Here is a 22507-nt window from a genome sequence, read left to right on the forward strand (position 1 = left end):
TAAAAATCCTTCGTAAGCTTTATTAACTTCTGTTTGTTCATACACAATATTCCAATCTTGCTTTAAAAGTTCATTTCTAAGACAATTTAAGGTCTTCTCTGTTCTTATTCTTTTGTAAATAATCTCGTGTCCATCGTTGTTCACTTTATAATGGCAATTATAAGATGCAAAGACTGGTAAATGGTCACTTATATCATTGATTAACAGCCCACTTTTTATATTTTCTTCTATTATATTTGTAAATATATTATCTAATAGAGTCGTGCAGTGAGATGTTATTCTGGTCGGTCTTGTTATCAGCGGAAATAAACCGATGCTGTACATGGAGTCAATAAATTCTGCTGTACTCTTATTATGAGTCAATATTAAGTCCCCACAGATAAACACTCTTTTCTGATTTATATTTGTAAATAAGTCCTCCATATTATCCTTGAATATCTCAATCTTAGATCCTGGTGTTCTGTAAATACAACTGACAATTAGGTTTTTCCTTTTTTCCATACACTGTTATCAATAACAGTCGTCGTTCTTCCCATTCTTTCGTACTTTAGGTTTTTATCAATGTAAAGTGCCACCCCACCTCCTTTCTTGTTGATCCTGTCTACATGAAGGAATTCATATCCATTTATTTTAAAGTCTTCTTCTTTTTCAGGAGTTATCCAGGTCTCTGATATGGGTGAGGGTTATAAAGCCTACCCTAACCCCATCACCTTGAATGGCTGTTTAAACTGTGTTATGTTTTCTTTGATGGATTGAAAGTTTGCATATAAGCTTTGACTATTAAAGTGAACCGTTGTTGTACCCTGTTCTACCTTGATTTTCTTTTTAAATTGCTCGTTTGTGTAATAATTGCATTCATTTGTCTTATTGTTAAAGACATTACAATCAGGATCTGTGTTGCTGTCATACATTAATGTCCTATTGTCAATATCTATGAGTTGTTAGTTGAAAACTGTCAGACATCTGCATTGGTTGAGCACTTGGACGGTCCCATCATATTTAGCACTGCTTTGCATTCTGACTTATCAGTTTTATCTTTGTAGGTGTGTCATCTCTTTGATGACTAGAACCTGCTCTGGTCTTCCATTTAACTCAATGAATATTTTACAGTCTGACGTCCAAGGTCACTGTATTTTCTTCTGTTTTCTTAATATCCTTGCTTGTCTTGCAGTGTCAGCATTTTTCTTGATTAGGTGTTCGTTTAAATAAACATTTGTACGCTTTCTTCCTCGCTTGAGCAGTTCTTTTTTCTGTTTTCTATTTACAAAACGTATGATAATGGCAGGTATTTGATTTTTGTTTTTCCTTGGGAGAGGATGGCATCCCTCAATATTTTTACTGTCCATTTCGATACCCTTGCTTTTGAAGATGCCGTCACCTGCTCTTCCAAAGAGCGTAGCTCCTGCTCGGGTGGCTCCCCTCTCTCTGACGCTGCTACCCGTGCATGTCTGATGCTTGGTTTCCAGTCCCGTCACTATCACATCATTTACTCTTGAATATTGTTTGACGTAGAAGTAAAATGTTGATCAAACAGCGTGCACTCCAAACAGCTCCAGCCTTTTGATCTTAACCTGTGAGATGGTTTCCAGTAGAGCACTCCTCCTCCCAGCTTCACATTTGTGTACAGCACATCATCCAGTTTGATCTTAGTGTGTGTGTGTGTGTGTCTATTACTGGTTAATAGATATGCAATCAGCCCTGATCACACCTCATCTGTGTGTTTGCAGGTTTTTCCTCAAGTTTTTTCTGAAGTGTAACCAGAACTGCCTGAAAAATGCAGGAAACCCACGAGACATGAGGCGATTTCAGGTAAAACACACACACACACACACACACACACACACACACACACACACACACACACACACACACACACACACACACACACACACACACAGATGAATTCATTTCCCTAAAGGGCAGGACATGGCTGTGGATGATCCCATAATGCATTGCAGCAGGGCAGCCCAAGGCTTATTGCTTTGGAGATAAAATATGAAAGGTCATCAGAGACGTCTGTCTGTCCATCCTTCCAATTATTTGTGTTCAGCATCTGTTTGGTGTCTGAATGAAGTGTTAAATGATTAAATTCAAGCTTCCTGTCAAAAGCAGTAACATGGTAGTAAGTGTCAGTCACAATCACGCCAGTACAGACAGGATAACTCGACGTTCACTCATCAATAATGAAACTTTAAAAATAAATAATCCTTTGATAAGTAGAACTGGTGGAGAACAAAGAACCTGATGTTGCAGAGGAACACTCGTTCATGAGAATGAGAGTTTGTTCTTAATGATCGCTGCTGGATCAGAGTCGGCCTGTCCATGTCTGATGCTGGTAAGAGAAAGAAACCAGAAGCTTCTCAAACATGAAGCCCCACCAAACAAAATCTCCCACCCGGAGCTGCCTGAAAGCATCAGAAGCTCCAGATGTTGAGGGTATCTGCAGATGTTTATCACCACAGCTACCACAATAGAGTTTTAAAAGACGTGAGGGCGTAATAGCCCACGTAAGCTGCATTTATCAGTGGTGCTTCAGAGCATCAAATCATAAAACCTTTCTGTAGTAGAAATGTGCTCCACACTGTAGGGTCTGAGCCGTCACCCTGAGCACTAAACCAACACACAGTAGAATGTGTCATTGATGTGTTTTTATTACATTGATCCTCAAAGTCTTTGCAATCAGGGAACAAAGAAAATAATCATGAAATCTAAATACTTGCACTAAAAGACAGACGGTCATAGCAGTTATTCATTATTATTATTATTATTATTATTATTTTCTTTTCCCACTATTTTATAGCGATACTTATGTGTGTGTGGGGTCTTTGCATGTTGTGTGTGTTATAATATTGATTTGATGTTGGTATGTTTGAAAGCGTAGCTGCGTGTCCGTGCAGACACTCAGTAAAAGAAAAGATCAAAATGCTGCTCTGGATTTACAGCAGCATAAAAATGTTTCATTCACGATCTCAGTAAATATAAAGGAGGCAGTAAAGCTGCTGTGACCCTCTGTGTTGCGTCTCAGGGAGAGCCTGCTGACCCCGAGCGCCTTCATGAAGCTCAGATTAACTGAGTGCGCAAATACAGGCGCCCCGCAGTTAAACACCCTCAACCACGAGAGCTTCATTCATCAGACACTTAACAACGAGCACCGCTTATCAGGAAGAAGAGCCCCATGATTGATCCTCATTATTGATCAGACCCATCGTACCGTTACGGTCCAAGAGAGCAGCTGAAGCCAGCAGGAGGTGGGAGGAGAGAGGAGGAGCCATAAAACATAAACACATATTTGAAAAAAAACGAATACCTTCAAATCTGCAGAAAGTAAACAAAAACTTTGATGTTATTATGTAAGGAAAACATGGAATGAGCTGACAGCATGCGATTTATGTGATGAACATGTTTCTAAAAAGTTGCTGCATTACGTCAAACACATCAACACGTTGATGAGTCCGTCGATGTCTGCAGCACCAACAGCTGACGAAAAAAACGGCGACACCATTAAAGAAAACAAACTTCTGCGACCTGTCGCTCGGAGGAAAGTCAGTACAGACCCTAAGAAATGTCAGGTTCACATAGCGTCTCCTTCACCGCGCTGTTACCTGTTCACCTGCCATATCACAGGTGTACAGGTGTTCACTGCCAATCACAGGAACCCAGAAACAACAAGACAACACCAGCAGCCTGTTGTCGGTTACACCAGCTCGGTCTGTGGGACCAAGAGCTTCAAACCTGCAGTTCCTCTGGCATCCAGCAGAGGCAGCAGTCAGTCAGTACATGTACATGGCTGATACACAAACCGGCCATTACTCAGTAAGCAAGCGCGCTAGTTCCTACCTCGTAAGTTCACGAGGAAGTCCAGGAGAATGCTGCGTTTGGAACAACAGGGTGAAAATATCTGTTAGTGTTAACTCAGAGTCAGCACATTTTTACACCAGAGAATAAAGACGGGCCAAAGATTGATTTCCAAATATACTGGCAGCTCTCCAGTGAGACATTAAAGTTAAATACAACGATGCAGTTATAAAGCTGAACTTTAATCAAAGTAACTTGCTCAGGAACAAATAAAACACTGAAATAAGCCAAACATGAACCATGGATCATCAAAGTGAATTTCATCTCATGCTTAATTTCCACTGGGTGGCGAAAGCGAGTGCCGTGATTCAGGCGTTTCTCACGAGCCTCGACCTCCCGGTCAGCTGACATCTCTGAAAATGTTGGAGCACTTTTGTAAACGGGCAATGTCTCGATAAACGATATTTAACTTTACACGTCTACATCTTTAAACATCTTTAAAGTTGTGATACAGAAAAAGTAATATTTCAAACTTTACTTAGAGTCTTTGCCACGGTCATCCACTGTTGCCACTTTCCCTCTGGGCTTAATAAAGTCTCTCTGATTTTCAGTTTTAGACGAAATGCATTCTGGGATACTTGGCTTCAACAAGCCCAGACAAGTACACACGAGTACATGCAAGTATGCATATTGAGAAACAACCTCTGGGTTGGTCTCTATAGATTATTTCCCCCCTCGTAACAGCTGCAGGGGGGAAGATGTTTTATAACTTGGCCTCTTCGACTGACAGGTGGGTTTAGCTGCGAACTGCTAATATGGCTGCTGTGAGGTTATCGTAGTAACAGGGTATCCAAGGAGTCTGAGAAGCCTGCTAATGTTTAAGCTTCAAAGCCTCAGAAAGCTCTGCAGCTTCATCCCACAGATGTGTTTTTACAGGAAGGAGATGCCCTACACCTACTGTCCACCTGACCAGCCAATCAGCTTGCAGAGCAGGTGATATTCACTCAGGAAGAAAGAAACAAGCTTTATTGATAACACACACAGTCATACGGAGAAATGTGTCATGTCCGAGCTGCAGACGTAGGGCTTGGTGTTTGGCACGGGGGGCCTACCCAGGACCTTGACTGGATGCTGGGATAGAATCGAACTTGCAGCTTCCACTCCAAAGGTGTGTGGTCTTATCACTACACTATCCAGCTGCCACAGATTTTACTCACGAAGCTTCGCTGCTGCTGAAAGAGAGGAGACGTGTCATTCGAGGAAACTGCCTCTCTCCTCCGTCTGCTCGTTGTCTCACAGCTTCACGCACACACACACACAGTAACACACACACTCGCCGCCACGCCGCGCTGGCCACGCTGACAGGATGTTAAGTCCACTTAAAGCAGCGGGGCAGGGGGAGGGGGGAGACGGGCCAAGCGAGCTGCAGGAGGAGAGAGAGGAGGACGGAGACAGGTGAAGTCAGGTGTGTACTCGTGTGTGGTTGTCGTGGTGACAGCAGGGTGAAGGATGTGCTGGTTAGCCACTGTGGCGACAGAGGACACTTCTACTCGCTCTCAGCGTGACCTTCTGCTCCGTCGCCATGGATCAACGGCAACAACCTCGCCACGGCAACCAGCCACAGATGATGAATGGCCACAACCTGGCACCTGGCAGTGACATCATAAAGAAGGCGGGTTCATTCAGACAATGAACCTTTTTACATTTGTCACATCATTTTATTTCCTGTGTTCAAACACTTTATACTCATCCTGTTTGCGGATCGTTTAGAGTGTTCCACAAACTTTCATCAGGTCAGAGGTCAAAGAAATATCAAAGCATAGAGTTTACAGTTTGTTGCCTCCTCATTATGAAATCTTAATTTTGTTTTAGAAGCCTTTAATTAAAGAGGAAATAATGTCTGACGGTGACATCATCAGTGTGACCAGTGTTGGGAAAGTTACTTTCAAAATGTATTCCACCACAGATTACAGATTACATGCCCCAAAATGTATTTTGTAACGTATTCCATTACGTTACTCAGTGAGAGTAACGTATTCTGAATACTTTGGATTACTTAATATATTATCATGCTGTTTACAACTACATCCTATTGCTGTGTGATTTATTACTATTACTGAAGGTTACTCTCCACACCAACACCAGCTAGATGTTTAAATCTTAATATAATGAGTAACAGTAGGTGGACATTAGGTAAAGCTGCACTTTTTGCAGCGATCTCGTATAGAAACTATTCCTCGCGTATATAAAACAGGTCCGCGGCTCCGAACCGTAGTAAAGGGACCTCTGGCTGATACGCCGGGTTCGTGTCGGGCTCGTAGCTGAAAACTAGCTTTACTTTGTTGTCTGGGTCAAGTTTTAGACAGAGAGAGGCGTTGAAAGACTGCTGCAACGGAGCTTATTGTTTCAGAGGAAAACATGAACACAGCGTAGTCGAGTCTTAACAGCTTACTCACAGCTGGGCTCGTCAAAAACATTTCTTCACGTCATTATGAGCCGTGAGATTGAGACTCGTGCATTTGAGCCTCTTAATGCGTGTTTTGTTTGGGTTTTCACCAGCGTGGAAACCAAAAATAGAGAGAGCATAGCCTAACATGTAACTATAACTGAATACAGTTACTCATATTTTGTATTTTAAATACGTAACGGCAGTGCATGTACTCCGTTACTCCCCAACACTGAGTGTGACATCACCAGTGTTTCTGTTCTTTTCCTGCTGTCATGATTAAATGTTTTTGGCTGTGTCTCTGCAGGTGGTTGTGTCAACGACGGTGAATGTGGATGGTCACGTTCTCGCCGTCTCCGACAACATGTTCGTGCACAACAACTCCAAACATGGCCGCCGGGCGCGGAGACTGGACCCGTCTGAGGGTACGCTTCTTTTTAACTCTTTTTTGCACCCCTCACTCAGATAGTGGAGCTGATGAACAAGTGCCAACCTTTCATCCAAACATGGCGACAGGCTGGGCGTGCTCAAAGGAGAACTTCCTGTCAGAGTTTCAGAGTCCACCGATCACAGTCAGCTCCTGTACTGAGAGCTCTGTCACTGGTCTGACTGGTGTAGGAGATCCGACAGTTGCAGAGAGACGAGTGTAATTTGCTCTTTGCAGAGAAATCAGCCTAGTGGATTGTGGGTAGGAAGACCAGACGCTTCAGGGTCCCCAGAGAGGACAGTGTGTGTCTATGCGTGCATGTGTGTGACTGAGTGTCTTTTCGCGGGCCGTTCAACCTCTTTAATTGCCCTCCTAATTAAAGACAGTTACCATGGAAACCACCCCTCCCAGTCAAAGCGAGGGGATGTCCCGTGGGCTTGAGCTCTCGCTCATTTTCAGCTCTGCGCTCGGTTATTTCTGCACACTTACCTCTGTGCCGTGAACGCTTTCAAACCTGCGAGTTCACCCAGCCACCCACTCCACCTCAGATCCACCGTCTCACACAGGAAGTCGCCGTCCATGCACCATGTTCTCCACGTCTAAAATAAAACACCGCCGGAGTTCACTCATTGTGTTGCTCTACGAACAGACGTGTGTTTAAATATTAGATCGGTTTCCTGAGAATGCAGCGGAAACTCAGGACCAGGTGGACTCGACTGCAGATGAGTGAAACGCACGCGTGTTACAAACACACCCTCATCCCTGATGACAGAACAGCCCGGCCACAGTGTGTGACTCTCAGGGTGTGATGGTCAGTAACGTTTGGGTCACTTTATAACAGATTAATTTTTCTATTTCTAAAACATGAAGCGACAGCGCAGGAGCGTCACAGAAGGTCTGCACCTGACGCCAGCTCACAGAATCGCATCGAATAGAATAGAGGTCAGGTGCTATAATGCCAAGTGATGAGATTAGCTGCCCTACCTCTCTCTCTCTCTCACACACACACACTCACACACACTCACATACACACACACACACACACACACACACACTCACACACACTCACACACACTCACACACTCACACACACACACACACACTCACACACACACACACACATACACACACACACACACACTCACACTCACACACACACACACACTCACACTCACACACACACACACACACTCACACACACACACACACATACACACACACACACACACTCACACTCACACACACACACACACACTCACACACACACACACACATACACACACACACACACACTCACACTCACACACACACACACACACTCACACACACACACACACATACACACACACACACACACTCACACTCACACACACACACACACACTCACACTCACACACACACACACACACACTCACACACACACACACACACTCACACACACACACACACATACACACACACACACACACTCACACTCACACACACACACACACACTCACACTCACACACACACACACACACGGTACTTTCATTTCACTTTATAATTAATCTGCAGCCGCACTTGAAAGACGAGAGAGAAGTAGTCATTACCGGCTGAATATGTGTGTGTCTGTGTGTGTCTGTCTGAGTGTGTGTGTGTGTGTTATTGGAGTGAACTAAGCTAAAGCGGATAAAAGCCACGACCCAATTAACATTATGTGTGTGTGTGCGTGTGTGTGTGTGACCTTCAGTTCTGTAGTAATGTAGCTCAATGTTTCTCAACCTGTGGGCCTGGACCCCTCGGAGAGGTCATGAAAGAGACTGAGTGTTCACAGACAGGCCCGCAGCGCTGGTTTAAAATGTGGATGTTTTGATGCAGGATGTTGAAATAATGTGTGCGGAGGCTGCTTTTCAGGAGTTGAAATGTAGTTTCTCTTCTCTGATTGGCTGTGGCTCACACTGGGATTCCTAATAAAAGCCAATCAGGGCTCCAGGCCTCTGTTTTCTGAGCATCTGTGGTTCATTTGTGCTATAACGTTTTAACATGGAGCTCTGTGGCAGTGATTCCCTGCTGGAACCTCTGCTGGACACTAGAGGAACTGCAGCTTCAGTTAATGAGACCCTAACACTTCTGTCTCTCTCTCTCTCCCTCTGTGTCTCTTGGTGTCTCTCGTCCAGCAGCCACTCCCTGCATTAAAGCCATCAGTCCCAGCGAGGGGTGGACGACGGGCGGCGCCACCGTCATCCTCATTGGCGACAACTTCTTTGATGGCCTTCAGGTCGTCTTTGGCACCATGTTGGTGTGGAGCGAGGTAATACCCATGTGATCAGTTGGATAATTGATCGATATAGCAAACATTGTGTATTGTGTGTGTCAATACAACAACGATGACTCTTATTATTTCTCTCTCCAGCTGATAACCCCTCACGCTATCCGAGTCCAGACTCCGCCCCGGCACATCCCCGGAGTCGTCGAGGTCACGCTGTCCTACAAGTCCAAACAGTTCTGTAAAGGAGCGCCGGGACGCTTCGTCTATACAGGTAAGGACAGCTCCTGATCATCTGATTGGATAACACCACATTTTACCAGTGTCCTCTAGCAGGAGGCACCAGGTGGGATATTTGGGCACCTTTTTAAAACAAAGCTTTATTTCCAGACTTAAAGAATGTTCTTTTAGACTCAAACACGCAGAAATCACGAAGAAGAAAATGAAGCTTATGTATAAGTTAAATAAGGAAGATCTGTGGTCTCACACTTTCTATTTTTATTATTTAGCGGTCATCTAATTTTGGCTTTATTTTTCCAGTCCAATTTTATTTATAAAGCACTCTAACATAGCCAGCACAGTGCTGTACAGAAAATAAGTGAAAAAAAAAGAATAAAAGAAAACAGCAAAAATAAATAAATAAACCACGTAATACATAGAAATTAAAACAGCCCCATATTAAACAAGAAAACAAGATAAAACAGCATAGAATCAACTAAAACCAACATCTCACGGGGTGTCAAAGGTCAGGGTCAAGAGGTGGTTCTCAGGAGTGACTTAGAAACAGGCAGAGGAGAGGCCTGTCTGCCACGATGGGCCAGTCTAACCACAAAACAACCCTGACTTCACACAGCACTCACATGAGTCAGTAATAAGTTTTAAATAAATTCTGATGGTCAAACATCTGAACCGCTGCAGGTGCAGGTAACATCTGTCATTAATACTGCTCCAGCTTTCTTTCTCTATTTGTTGTCAGACTGGAGAACATTTCTTCTCTCCATGTGTCCTTATATCCTCCTCTCCTCTCTCTTTATGTTTCTTTTATCTCCGTTCATGCTGCATTGCAGTAATTATACACATTCAAATCCCATTAACCCGAAACATCTCTGGACCTTTACGTTAATGACCTCACACTGACACTCACTTATGCGAGTCACATGTTCACACAGCAGCTGCTTTCATACCTCAGCAGATCAGAGGGATCCACCACCTCCACCCTGCACTGCCTGCTTTGCACTGGGGGAAAGAAAACAGGAAGTGATGTTGAATAATACAGACCTCCTCCTCAGGTAGCAGGTCTCAGTCAAGTTTTTCTGCATGAGGCAGATCAACACATAAATGAGAAGCGCTGGCACAAGATCTAATATCATATTTAACTTGAATAAATGTCATTTAAATTTAATATTTCTCAGACTGAAGTTTTTCCATAAAATTCGATCAGATTAGGGTTTTCATGTCACAGAGTACAATTTATAAAAAATAATTTTCTTAAGTATTTAAATTATAAATAAATTATGAATAAATAAGATGGTAGTGCAAAAAGCAACCAGCTAATCGTTGAGCTGTTAAAGGAATGTCGTGAATAATGTGAGTATTTACTAAAGGAGCAAGTACCATAATGTTGGGGGATTACCTAACATTACCCGTCCTCAGTGGGTGAAATCATTTAAAACAATGACACACGAACATAGACGTACAGCTTATCTTTATCACATGCACGGCTGGATGTACGTGTGAAGTACGTGAGTAAAGTAGAGCAGATCAATGGTGGAAACCCCGCCGATGCACATAAACGACACCACTCCGCTCGTTATGGTTTCTCTCTGTGGTAATGTGTGCGCTCAGGCAGACACACGGCGTCAGCAGTCATGCAATTTCCATGAGTATCGATCTCAAAGTATTGATCGCTCCAACGCCTCCTGTCTGACCCGCCTTCAGATTTTCACTTCCTTAACACCCTCACATACACACTAACACACACACACACAGTGACACACACACACACACACACACACACACACACACACACACACACACACACACACACACACACACACACGTTTTCATATCCTAACTGTAACCCTGACACTAAAACCACATTTTGAGCCTCAAAAATGTCTTCAAACAGGTATTTTGTCCCCATAAGTGACTGTTGGTCCCCACAAGTATAGTAGTAAGCTACTTTTCTGCCCTCACAAAGATGTCTAACACACACACACACACACACACACACACACACACAGAGCGAACCCTGCTGGTCAGACCTGAGTGTGAGGGAATTGCAGCGCCTCAGTCTACACGTGTCGATCGCTCCGAGCTTCTCGTCTTATCTGAATCGACGTCCTGTTCTGCAGACACTGCAGCCTGAACTGTCTGACAGTAAAACTCACTTATTAAAGTCAACGAATACATACAAAATAAATCAGGACTGTTGTTTCACAGTAAAACACGTCATTCGTGCAGCTGAGCCGCAACAGTGCCAACATTTCTTCAGGTTCAGTTTATCATCGAGATGAACGTCTCCTCATCCAAATGAATGAGCTCTGTCAGGCAGACAGAAGCACCAAAAACAAATAAAGCTGTGCTGATGTTTGACAGGTGTACACACCTGACAGGAGCATAAAACGCTGCCAGCCTGCGCACGATTACTGACGACTCACTCAGCGCTGAGGGCGGAGCCGAAGCGTCTCCTCAGATAGCCGGGACTGACAGATCCTCGCTCGGTGTCGTGTCTGATCAATTCAAAGCCATCAAATCTTTATTGGCAGCCAATATAAACAGCAGATCAGTTCAGCAGTTACCACGGGGACGCTCCATCACAACTTATCGATTGGATGGTTTCACTGTCTGCCGGTGTGCCTGATTAGAGCGCTTGATTTCAGACAATTAGCCAATCAGATAAAGACTTTAGTGACAGCTGGTTTGTTCAGGTGTTCCAGAGTTTATTAAACTGCAGTGAAACATGAAGATATGAATAAAGACAGAAAACATGAATCAAGGGCATCATTCATTCGTGACATCAGCGTTTTTAGCAGCTCAGGTGTCTCAGGGACTCTGGGCTGAATGTGGAGTCATGGTCACGTGACCTATAGTTGTCAAGGTAAAAGCCTCATACGAATGAAATACAACACATAAGAATAAAACAGTCACGTCAACACAAACACGCAATAACAGGTCATTAAAAACAGCCACACAGCATCACCACCAGCCCCGCTGCACGCCAAACGTGGCGTCCTGAACAGTCGCTGATCCGCCAGCTAAAGAGGAAAACGCTGCCAGGTTCAGGTGGTCTCTTCTTCTCATCGTGGTAACTCTGCTCTGACATCTTTTACCTGATGATCAGGTGTTACTGCTCTGCTGGGTGTGTTTGAAATTGCATGTGGACACGTGTCCTTAAAGACGCAGCGAGGATGCATTCAGGTTTGATCCAGGAGGAATCGGACCGACTGCAGGTGGAAGAAACACAGGTGACAGTAAAGTGTGTAACAGTCAACAACACAAGGTCACAGCCACTCGCACAACTATAGATAACACAGACATCTGGAGAGCTAACACACTCTTATAACTGCTGCCTGTCACGCCCTGTGAGCCTTCAAGGACTGAACACACACACACACAAACACACACACAGTTTGATGTATAGGAGAGTCGGTCTAAAGCTTGTTAAATGCAGCTGAACCAAGACGGGATTATGATTCATGCACTTCACACACACACACACTCTGAGTCCTGGCTGTGCTCGGCTGCGTTCACTGACGCTCTGATTTATCACCTCCCAACCAGTTTAAACTGTAAATGATGTTAGAGGAGAGAGGAGGGGAGGGGAAAACAAAAAATGAACAAGTCTGATGGATTCGGCGTGTCTGAGGGTTGCAGATTCGCCGCGATGTGCACGGCTGCAGTTATTACACCTGACAAAGAGCAGCATAAATTATCGGTTCAAACTGAAGTGTGTGGTGTCCCATCAGCGTGACAACGACGCCTCCGTGTGTTTCCTCCCGTCGGTCAGTACAGACGTTCTAATCCAATCGGCCCGTAAACTTTCTGGAGTATTTTCATTGACATTTATTTTTTCCTTTGTTCTCTCTGTGCACGACTTACATGTTTAATCCAGAAATAATCTAAAATGCTCACATGTAATCTGCGAGTAATGCGAGAGGAGTGTCTCACGTCTTATCCACGGCAGTCTGAGCAGCTGACAGTTTCACGTTTTTGGGCTTTAAAAAGTTTAACTAGTGAACAAATGTGACGATATTAATGTTGTGAGGTGTCTAATGAAAAGACCTGCTCCCTCCTCAGCGTTGAATGAGCCTACCATCGATTACGGCTTCCAGAGGTTACAGAAGGTCATCCCCCGCCACCCTGGAGACCCGGAGAGACTGCCGAAGGTAGGACGCGCTCAGACACACAATCGTTTTATACAAACACACAGAATAAGTGATTATTGTCGCTGTGTTTTTTCCATCAGTCTGCGTTCTGGTTGGCTGCTCAGAGTCCTGATAATCATCAGCTGCATCCACCGATTCTGCTGTTTAACTTGTTTTTGTGTGTCCACTCAGACCGACTGGCAGCTTCTAACACACACACAGTTTTCATCAAACCTGTAGTTTGGACACCAGTATCTGTTCAAAGCTTTCACATTTGTCCTGGTTTGGCTGAATTTGGTTCACATGAACCGCGTTACCACACGTGTGATGCTCCAGAGAAAAGGCTGACGGTAAATTCAGCTGGACAGTGAACGATCTGTAATGAAGCAGGAACCTTCACATTCCCCTTCTGTGGGTTAATTATCACCCGGGGGGGGTGAAAAGTGGTGCAAAGGTTAACATGATCCAACGCCCTCAGGGTGAATGAATCTGGAGGACAGTCTGCTGGCTCCAGTCAGAACCAGCAAAGAGTCCTGCGCTTGTCTGTTGAAGAAGGAAGCTGCTTCCATGATGTTCTCCTTTTATGCTACCACTCCTGTTCGTTGTTGTGAGGATGTTGTTTAGTTTCCAGTTCACAGGTTTTCGATCAGACTCTGAAAATCATCCCACATTTCTCATCGGTGGAGGCCAAAGTTTTTCTTTTTAAGCTCACACTTTCACATCTTTTACCCATTTTAGATTTGATGGGTTCAAACAATCAAAGCAAAGAGACGGAATCAGTTTTCCCTTTAGGGTGGACATTTAAAAACTCTGCTGTGCTGCTTCAGGTCAACAGTTCAGTGTGTGTGTGTTTCAATAATGACTCGTAAAGCAGGTTTGGGATCGTCAGGCTGTCCTGATCCTGGATTAGCTGTCCAGTTTAGAGGAACCAGGATAAGATGTTTATATATATCAGGCCTAATCTGGATCCTCCAGATTCGGACCAGAAGCAGGATGCTGATGGAAATTATCCAACACTTCTATTCACCCCCTCGTTTAATGAACAACCTTGCAGTAGTTGAAAGAGAATTTCTCTAGTGTGCTTTCAGCCTCCAGCTGCTCTGATGTGAGCTGACATGCTGTTAGCTCCATAATGAAAACCACATCTTTAATAATTCATCTGTAATGGTTTTATTCAATTACCCACGCTGCCTTGTGCTCAGCGTGCAGCCGAGTGACTGTTGACCACAGAAACGCTAATAACTGGAAATAATCCCGACTGTTTCGGGGGGCTGACTGCGACGTCTGAGTCGGGCTTACGTGTGACGGGTTGTGCACTCATGACATCACACAGGTCAACACAGGTCCCCTGTGTCGCAAACCTGGACCATGTTCTGGCGAAGCACACACGGTAACACCGAGGCAGAGCTGATCTCCCTGTGTGTGTTCAAACAGCGGTGCCTTGTGAACACTTGGTGCTACCTCGATACACAAATATACCTGCGACAAAGTTACAATGATTTAAAAGCAGTTATAAAAAGGGCCCGCGACCCAACCCTCTCTGTAGGCGCTGAAGCCGCCACATGCCCGGCTGAAGGACATGCGATACTAAACTACTAAGTATGAAGAACAGAAATCGAATGTGTGGTCAAACGTGCAGATGTATTCTGCTGGTGGTTTCTTCCTTCCCGCTGTCACCAAGTGCTTGCTCATAGGGGGTCATATGATTGTTGGGTTTCTCTGTATGATCGTAGAGTCTTTACCCTACAATATAAAGCACCTGGAGGCGACTGCTGCTGTGATTTGGTGCTGAATGAAAGAGAAGTTTGCTGATAGTCTCACTGAAGCCTGTGATTGGTTGATTGTACTGTAGTTTTGTTTGATACACCTGTTCAAAGTGTGCTCACAAGTATGTGAACAGCTCCCAGGAAGTTTCCTGTTGAGCTTTGAAGCAGTAGGAGGTCAGTTTGCTCTGTGTTTTTGAGGTGGAGGCTAAAGATGGCGGGCTGAGAGAAGCCGCTGTCCCATTCAGTCGGTTTCAGAAAGCAAAGCTACTTCCTCTGTGTCCTCGTCAAACATGTGAGCAGGTGAGAAAGTACAGAGACATTTTCTGAGAGTGACACCTGCTTCTGACCCTACAGAAGGACGGTGTTTGGGTTTGGTGCCATAGCGACGCCAAAGATTAAACTTTAAAGTGTCGGTATGTGCGGCAGCTGCCGTCAGTCATCCCAGCACGGACGCCACGAAACACGTTGAGGTCGGAAACACACAAACCCAGTGACAGGCATGTGCACGAGCCAGGAGTTCACACACACACACACAGGAAACACACAGCTTGAAGGAGAGATCACTCTGTTAGTCCAGATTACTGAGGACAGTTCACACTAACCTCAGTGTTAAAGCTGTTTCCATGGTGATCAAGTGACCCTGCATTCATCATCATTAGCTGTCCGTCACAGGCACACACAGACACGCACTTGTATGTGTGTGTCTGTGTGTGTCTGTAGAATTTAATGCTCTTTCCTGTGTGTGTGTGTGTGTGTGTGTGTGTGTGTGTGTGTGTGTGTGTGTGTGTGTGTGTGTGTGTGTGTGTGTGTATGCCAATCTCCTTTCTTGCCACATGGCTGCACTCGCTGATTACCTGATTTGACTGTTTCAACCTCCCTGTTTGCCAATGGGCTTTATACACACACACACGCGCACACTTTTCAGCCTTTCTCTTATCTGATTTATAAAAAATAACTCCTCTGTCGTCTTGTTTCTGTTTCTGTCCTGCATAATAAACTCTGAGCTGTTTTCATGTGAAATCTAAATGTCCGTGTTTGGGATGTTTTCATCCAGATGTGGGTGAAGAATCCCTGCAGATGTTCAGTTTGTGGGGGTGTGCATTTAGCCCTCGTGTTGGTGCTGCAGAATCTATTTCTGGGGTCAGATTGTGGTTAATCTGCTCACGCTCAGTGACAGCCTTCAGTTTTCCTTTTGATGGAGTTGGTTGGAGTAGAGAACTCTAACACATTAACATCTGCTTAATGCTACTTATCTGGGTCCGCGTCTCAGGGGCAGCAGGCCAACAGAGATGGCCAGATCTCCTTCTGCCACCAACTCCTCTGGTGGGGACAAAGCCAGCATGTCCTGGGTCTGACCCTCCCAGCTGTATGTGGCCAGATGTCAAACCAGTGGTGGCTCCATCCTCAGCCTCTGATGAATGAGCTCCTCACTCATCTCTAAAGGTTCAGCCTCCAGCAGATGAAGCTCATTTCTGCTCCTTGTGGTCATAGCTGAGGGTAGATCAATCAGTAAACTAACAGCTACACCTTCACCCTCACCTTCGTCACAATAGACTGGCCACTGTTATCCTGAGCTGATCGTGTCCACCATCTGCCAAGAAAGAGTCTGACTCCACCGGTGTATGTTTCAGATGTTTGAAAGTGTTTAGGATCAATTTGTTTACAGTACCATCTGTTGGTAAAAGACTACAATGGTGATTTTTATGAAACATGGCGGAGAAGAAGACGATGACCTAAGGCAGCGGTCCCCAACCCCCGGGCCATACACTGAAAAAAATATGTTGTTGGATTTACTTAATTCAATGGTGGACATTTGTTGCACACAGATGCTTTGCTTTGGCAGCAAATGAAAAAATTGTGTTAAATTAACACAAGTTATTCACTTTCAATAAACCTATAAATTTTGTGTTGATAAAATGTGACTGAGACATGTTCTGTTGAAGTAATTTGAAGTCTTGGAATATTTTATTCTTACATAATTTTCTCACTTTAATCCAACACTATTGAGTAACTTTTACCCAACACTAATTGGTCACTTAAATACTACACGTTATCTTCGTTTAACAATGTGTTATTATATTCTAGTATCAAGTACACATTTTTTAATGTAAGCTTTATAACATATTGCACTGTTCTCTTTCAAGATGGTAACCTGAGTGGGGAGAAAAAATAAATAAACTAAAAGGTCTAATATCTATGCCATGATTGACTTGACAAAACACAGAAAAACACAGGTTACCTTTTTGAAAGAGAACAGTAATACAAAAAATTCTGCTTAAGGTTTTAAGATTAAATGAACAATTACAATTGTAAATAATTTAACATAATGTTAGTTACCATTAACTCTAAAATTACTGGATTGGGAAACACCTACCTATTAACCTTATCATTAACATTATGCATTTTGCCCTAATTACTAAAAAAAGAAAAAAAATACCACTTGCAAGTCAAAACCTTTATTAAAGAGCCACAGAAATAACAGTGATAGAGTGACTTAAAAAAATTTAACAAATACAAAAAAACTTTCAAAAATTCCAGCAATGATCATACTGAAACATCTTGGTTTAAAACATAAAACCATCAAAGCAATCTTACACCAACTAAATTAAACCTAAAATGCTGTTTCACATAGCCATGATGGGACTATTTGGGGTGAACAATCCTACATTTCTTCACTTTTAAAAACAAATAAACCAAAATCTAAAAATGCTGCCAATTAGAAAACTTGAACAGAGAGCAAAAAGGAAACAACAAAACCAAGCCAGGCCCCATCTATATGGCATTTACAAAGTACACAATAGTGAACACTGATTTGTCGTTGATATCGAACCTCCAAAATGCAGGAGAACAAGTGAGAGAGCAAACCACCTCACATGCCGAGCAACAGTGAACTTTCTTTACATGAGCAGTTTTGTCTTTAAATTTTGGGCTTTTCTTGAGAGCAGAGTTGCATCCAATTCCATTATCACCTTCTGAATGACCTCAAAGGTGTAGCGGAGCTGTGATGGGTAACTCATGTTCAACGAGTAAAACAGTCCAAAAAGCATGGCAACTGCAAGGGCCACACTATCCAAATCCTGAAGAACCACCACACCCTCGATGATGATGCCAACATCAGGACAGTCATTGCCTGGCGTATCTCTGGAGACATAAATGCCCACCGTTGTTTTCTCTATAGCAGTCAGTGCAGTGGCCTCGGTCATGTCCTGGTTAAAGATAAAACATTTCTTTAAGATTCCTTTTTTAGACAAATCCTCTTTTTTACATTCAGTGCCCTGTCATGCTGCCATTCATGATCTGTTTCTAAACGAAAAAAACAACAACAACAAATAGAACACACACACACAAAGTTTTTTTTGTTTTTTTTTTATTTCAAATGAAGGGCATTCAAGGTCTACATTAGTCTTTTGTTAGAAAGTCATTGGCCCACCAGCAAGCCAGGCTATGTCACTCAGAAGAATTTAGATTTTCTTTCAGCCTCACAGTTGGGCAATTTTTTTTCCAAACAAAAGCGATGTAGCGAACAAGTTTAACCTTTTGTTTTAATCTCAGTGTTAGAATCTCTTTGCCATATTATTAAAGAGGACTACTAGGCCTGCCTAGTCCAAGGAGAATTAAATGGCTATCTGAATACATTTTGAAAAACGTTGCAAAGCCACAATCTACTCATAAAACACTCACCATGTACTCCTGCACCAAGATGTCAGGATTTTCATTCAGATAGAAGCACAGTCCTTTGATGAGGGACTCCCTTCGAGCATCAATGTCATCCTTAAGAATTATAACAAAGAAAAAAAATAGATAAATTTTCAGTAGCATAGAAGAAAGTGATCAAAGACAGTGTTTTTGAACCAGTCATCAACATGCAACACCAGCAAAACAATTTTCAAAAGTTTGACATGATTTTTAGGGAGTGGACTAAATAGTTTCCAGATCATATAAAAAAGATCAATTTTTCACAGTGGGACACTAAATGCATGACGAAAATGATAGGGTCCTTTCAGTAGAATTGGTACTCACAAGTAAAAGTTGAGCTTTGCAAAGGATGCAACGTATAAATCTTTTACTGACCTAATGCAATGCATATACACTTTGTAGTTAAATAATTTAAAAGTTCTTACTGTCATCATGGCAGTTACATCCTTTATCTTCCTGCCCTGCTCCCCTGATCGCGTTGCAAACACTTTCAGGAGACTTTTGGAGAGATAGTCAAGCTGCGACAGAAACCTTGACTGTAAAGTCATGGTTGTGATGCGTTTGAACTCTGCGTTTATCTGAAACAACATGAAATTATTTTCAAATAATGGCTGGTATAGAGCATAGTTCTTCATCTGGACTCTGCTATGCAATATATGGACACACATCCTAATAAAGTCAAGCACTCCCATATGAAAAAGAAATAGAAAAAACTTATTAAAGACTTGCATCAGATTTGGCTTGCTTGATATAGTAAATCACATAAGACTTATATGATTTACTCATGAAAGTGGCCACTTTCATATATTATTTTAGTAAGTATCCAAAAGTTTCATTTATATAATTTTTCAAGGGATCTTATATCTGTTTTCTCTCATGTATGCTTTTCATACAAGTTTCACAAAAGACAGATACAAACTTTAGAATATTTATATATATCTTTTCCATATGGACTACCTTTACACATTAACACATCTATGACACAACTAGTTAATCCTCTTGAGGCAGGCGTTGCCGATTTGCAACAGTTAAAAACTAACAACCTGATTACCCCACATACATATTTTATGAGGTTTTTTTTTTACTCAGAAGTACCACTGCGGGACTTGGTTGTGCATTAGCAACAAAAACTTAATTTGAGCCTGAGAGGGTTAATGCATTTTTTTTTTTGCTGTCCTCTTTTCCGTACTTAAATTACCTCTGCTGGGAAGAAAAGAGCCGGCCATCTCTCTTGTACATTTCTGATCATGGGAGCATCAAAAATGACTTCTTGTCTTCTCAATGCATATGTTCTGTTCATTTTATCCATGACTGTCTCTCTGTTGTTGCGCCTCTTCACATCGGAAAGGAGTTCAACCCTCATCTTCTCAAGGGACTGTTCACTTTCTCCAAGTGGAAAAGAGGGGCAGTAATCCACTTCACCCCTCTTTGGTCGCTTAACGGCAGAAGCAGGGGAACATTTCTCAGCTGGCTTATTTTTCAAAGAATTCACACATACTTCAGGACATCCTATTTTGCGGAGATTTGTGCGGTAGTTTGATAACTTGTATTTGAGGCTCAACTTCCATCCCGCATAGCCACTGTGTGAGCCTTTTTGTTTTAAACATGGATGCTTCAGGATGAGTGCCTCTGCAACTTGGTCAAACTTACTGTCTGTGAGGTAGACTGTGTGCTTGACTACCTCCTGGATTAAACCCTCCAAAATGTCGGACTTCAGCTTTGGATCAGGGATCAGCAGCATCCCATTTTCTTTGAAAGCTACATGGGCCTGCGCAAGCTTAATTTCAGCATCATATGTGAAATTGGGAATGCAGAACAAATCTGGCCACGAAGACCGTGATGATGTAGACTCTGGAGATGAAAGAGTCACGGTGCTGTCACCAGAAGTAGATGTGTCATCAAGAGCACTGGTTGATGGAAAAGAAAATGTGTCTTCACCTTGGTCTTGAGGTTGGAAGGATGTGTATACAATTTTGATTGTCGCTTTGTCTTGGATTTCTTCCATTGAAGTTACGTTCACAAACTCGTTGCCAAAAAGTGTGTCCATGAACTGCAATCGGAAGGGTTCCATTATTTTGCACTGAGTCTTTATTTCAGCTTCCAGTTCAGCAACAGTTGAAGGCAGACCAGCAGAAATCATGACCCTCTGACTACTGTCTGGTCCAAGGATAACTCTGAGAATAGCTGGAGCTGTCATGTTCATTCTTCACTGTCTGTTAGGAAAGAATAGGAAAATGTAATTACAATCAGTTTTATAACAAACCTCATATTTTATCATTATAACACTAATACAACTTAACTCTGAGAAAAAACAAAACAAAACAACACCAGTTAGTGTGCCCAAGGTATCCCATACACATTTATATGTGACAGCACCGTGCACCGTGCACACTTTTTCAACAGTCCTTCCTTTTCTTTAATCACATCCACCAGTGCATGATGTTACCAATTCCATCACGATTTCCCACGCAAACAAGGTTAAACATGGAGGTACAACATACTTTTCACCCAGCACAATTGTTTTTAAATGATCTTACCCAAAGACACAGATTGATCTCTTCAAGGTCACCATCTGCATACCTCCAACTGCATAGGCAGCCAGTGGGTATTCATCAGCCAGTTCCGAGACTTCCACAAGAGCAAGTTCTCGTGCCGGAGATGGAGTCAGCTGAAAGGCTCCATAATGCTCACAATACCATCCACACAGCAGTTTTAACACAAAAAATAGTCCCTGCTGCAAAATGCATATTTGATGGATTTCCCCAAATTCAGGCAAGCCACCACAAGAACCATATGCCACTATCATACCAGGCCTGTATTGTATTCCCTTCCTACAAACATTTTTTGCAATGTGTATTTCAGATACAAAAGGATTTCTCTGTTTGAAAGCTTGAGCTAGCTCTTCCTTTAAAACATCTAATGGGACAGTGGATGCTTCTGACACATCCAGCAGTGGTTTATCAATACTTGGAGAGGACAGGTGATAACCAATCATAAACTGATGCTTCACAGCCAAAGACAGAGGGACGTTTTTAAAGCAACTGGTGTGTTTCATAATCTTTTTAAAGAAACTGTGCTTAGCCTCAAATCTAATGGTCCAAAGTCCCACGAGAGGCCCAAAAAGCTGAATTAGTTGTGGGTAATGCTCTATGTAGTGGTGTTTAGGCAGCAATTTGTTGTTAGGAAACACCGCTTGATACCTTTGTCGATGATCTGAAATTTTGCTCTCAAGGTAAGCAATAGACTCTTCACTGTGAACTGGAGAAACCACTAGCTCAACAATCTGTTTTAGATCCAACAAGACCTGCCATACTGGCTCATGTTCAGGGATTTTGGGGCCTATCAGAAATGGGAGTAGTCTTAACAAGCACCAGTTTTCATGGGCATTGCCCCCTATGGTTTTCCTGCTTGAAAGATTTTGTGGCAAAGTATGAGGCTTATTGGTTTTGTCTGTCCACTTGTATGGGAAATGCAATATGGAATTGTTTATATCATCCAAGGAGATATACTTCTTTGATATCAGTAACTTGAGGCAATGTGCTATTTCAACAGGCACAATGCCTTCAAAGAGATCATGGGCAATGTCAGGAGGGTAGCCACTGACAACATGAAAATGAGAAAGTGCTCCAGTAAAAGGACAGCCTCTTTTAACTCCAAAATAGCTAGTGCCACTATCTATGGCTGCTCTGACATGGGTTTCATGTGTTTCTTTTGTTCTGAGAATGAAAGTTCCTGACCTGACCTCATGTGATTGAATGTCTGAA

General features: G+C 42.9%; 2 protein-coding genes across 5 annotated transcripts in view; one reads left to right on the forward strand and one right to left on the reverse strand.

Annotated features, from left to right (window-relative positions):
- The window catches only part of ebf3a (EBF transcription factor 3a), a 69519-nt gene that overhangs the window by 23930 nt on the left and 23082 nt on the right, over positions 1 to 22507 (forward strand). For 2 of the 4 annotated variants that reach the window (XM_085417214.1, XM_085417216.1), the window contains exons 7-11: positions 1728 to 1809; positions 6549 to 6666; positions 8826 to 8959; positions 9062 to 9188; positions 13214 to 13302. In XM_085417214.1, coding sequence (XP_085273340.1) covers positions 1728 to 1809; positions 6549 to 6666; positions 8826 to 8959; positions 9062 to 9188; positions 13214 to 13302 — 550 coding nt within the window. The remainder of the gene's footprint in view (positions 1 to 1727; positions 1810 to 6548; positions 6667 to 8825; positions 8960 to 9061; positions 9189 to 13213; positions 13303 to 22507) is intronic. The other 2 variants (XM_085417215.1, XM_085417217.1) reach the window with 1 other exon arrangement.
- On the reverse strand, positions 17945 to 20940 carry LOC146664366 (uncharacterized). The gene is made up of 3 exons (XM_085417327.1): positions 19942 to 20940; positions 18729 to 18818; positions 17945 to 18253 (listed from the first exon to the last, which is right to left on the reverse strand). Exons 1-3 carry the CDS (start codon positions 20938 to 20940, stop codon positions 17945 to 17947), a joined length of 1398 nt encoding a protein of 465 aa, XP_085273453.1.

This window comes from Rhamphochromis longiceps, linkage group LG8, assembly GCF_057381845.1.
Source record: "Rhamphochromis longiceps isolate RC_006_pf linkage group LG8, R_longiceps_female_GT1.1, whole genome shotgun sequence".
Lineage (NCBI taxonomy): Eukaryota > Metazoa > Chordata > Actinopteri > Cichliformes > Cichlidae > Rhamphochromis > Rhamphochromis longiceps.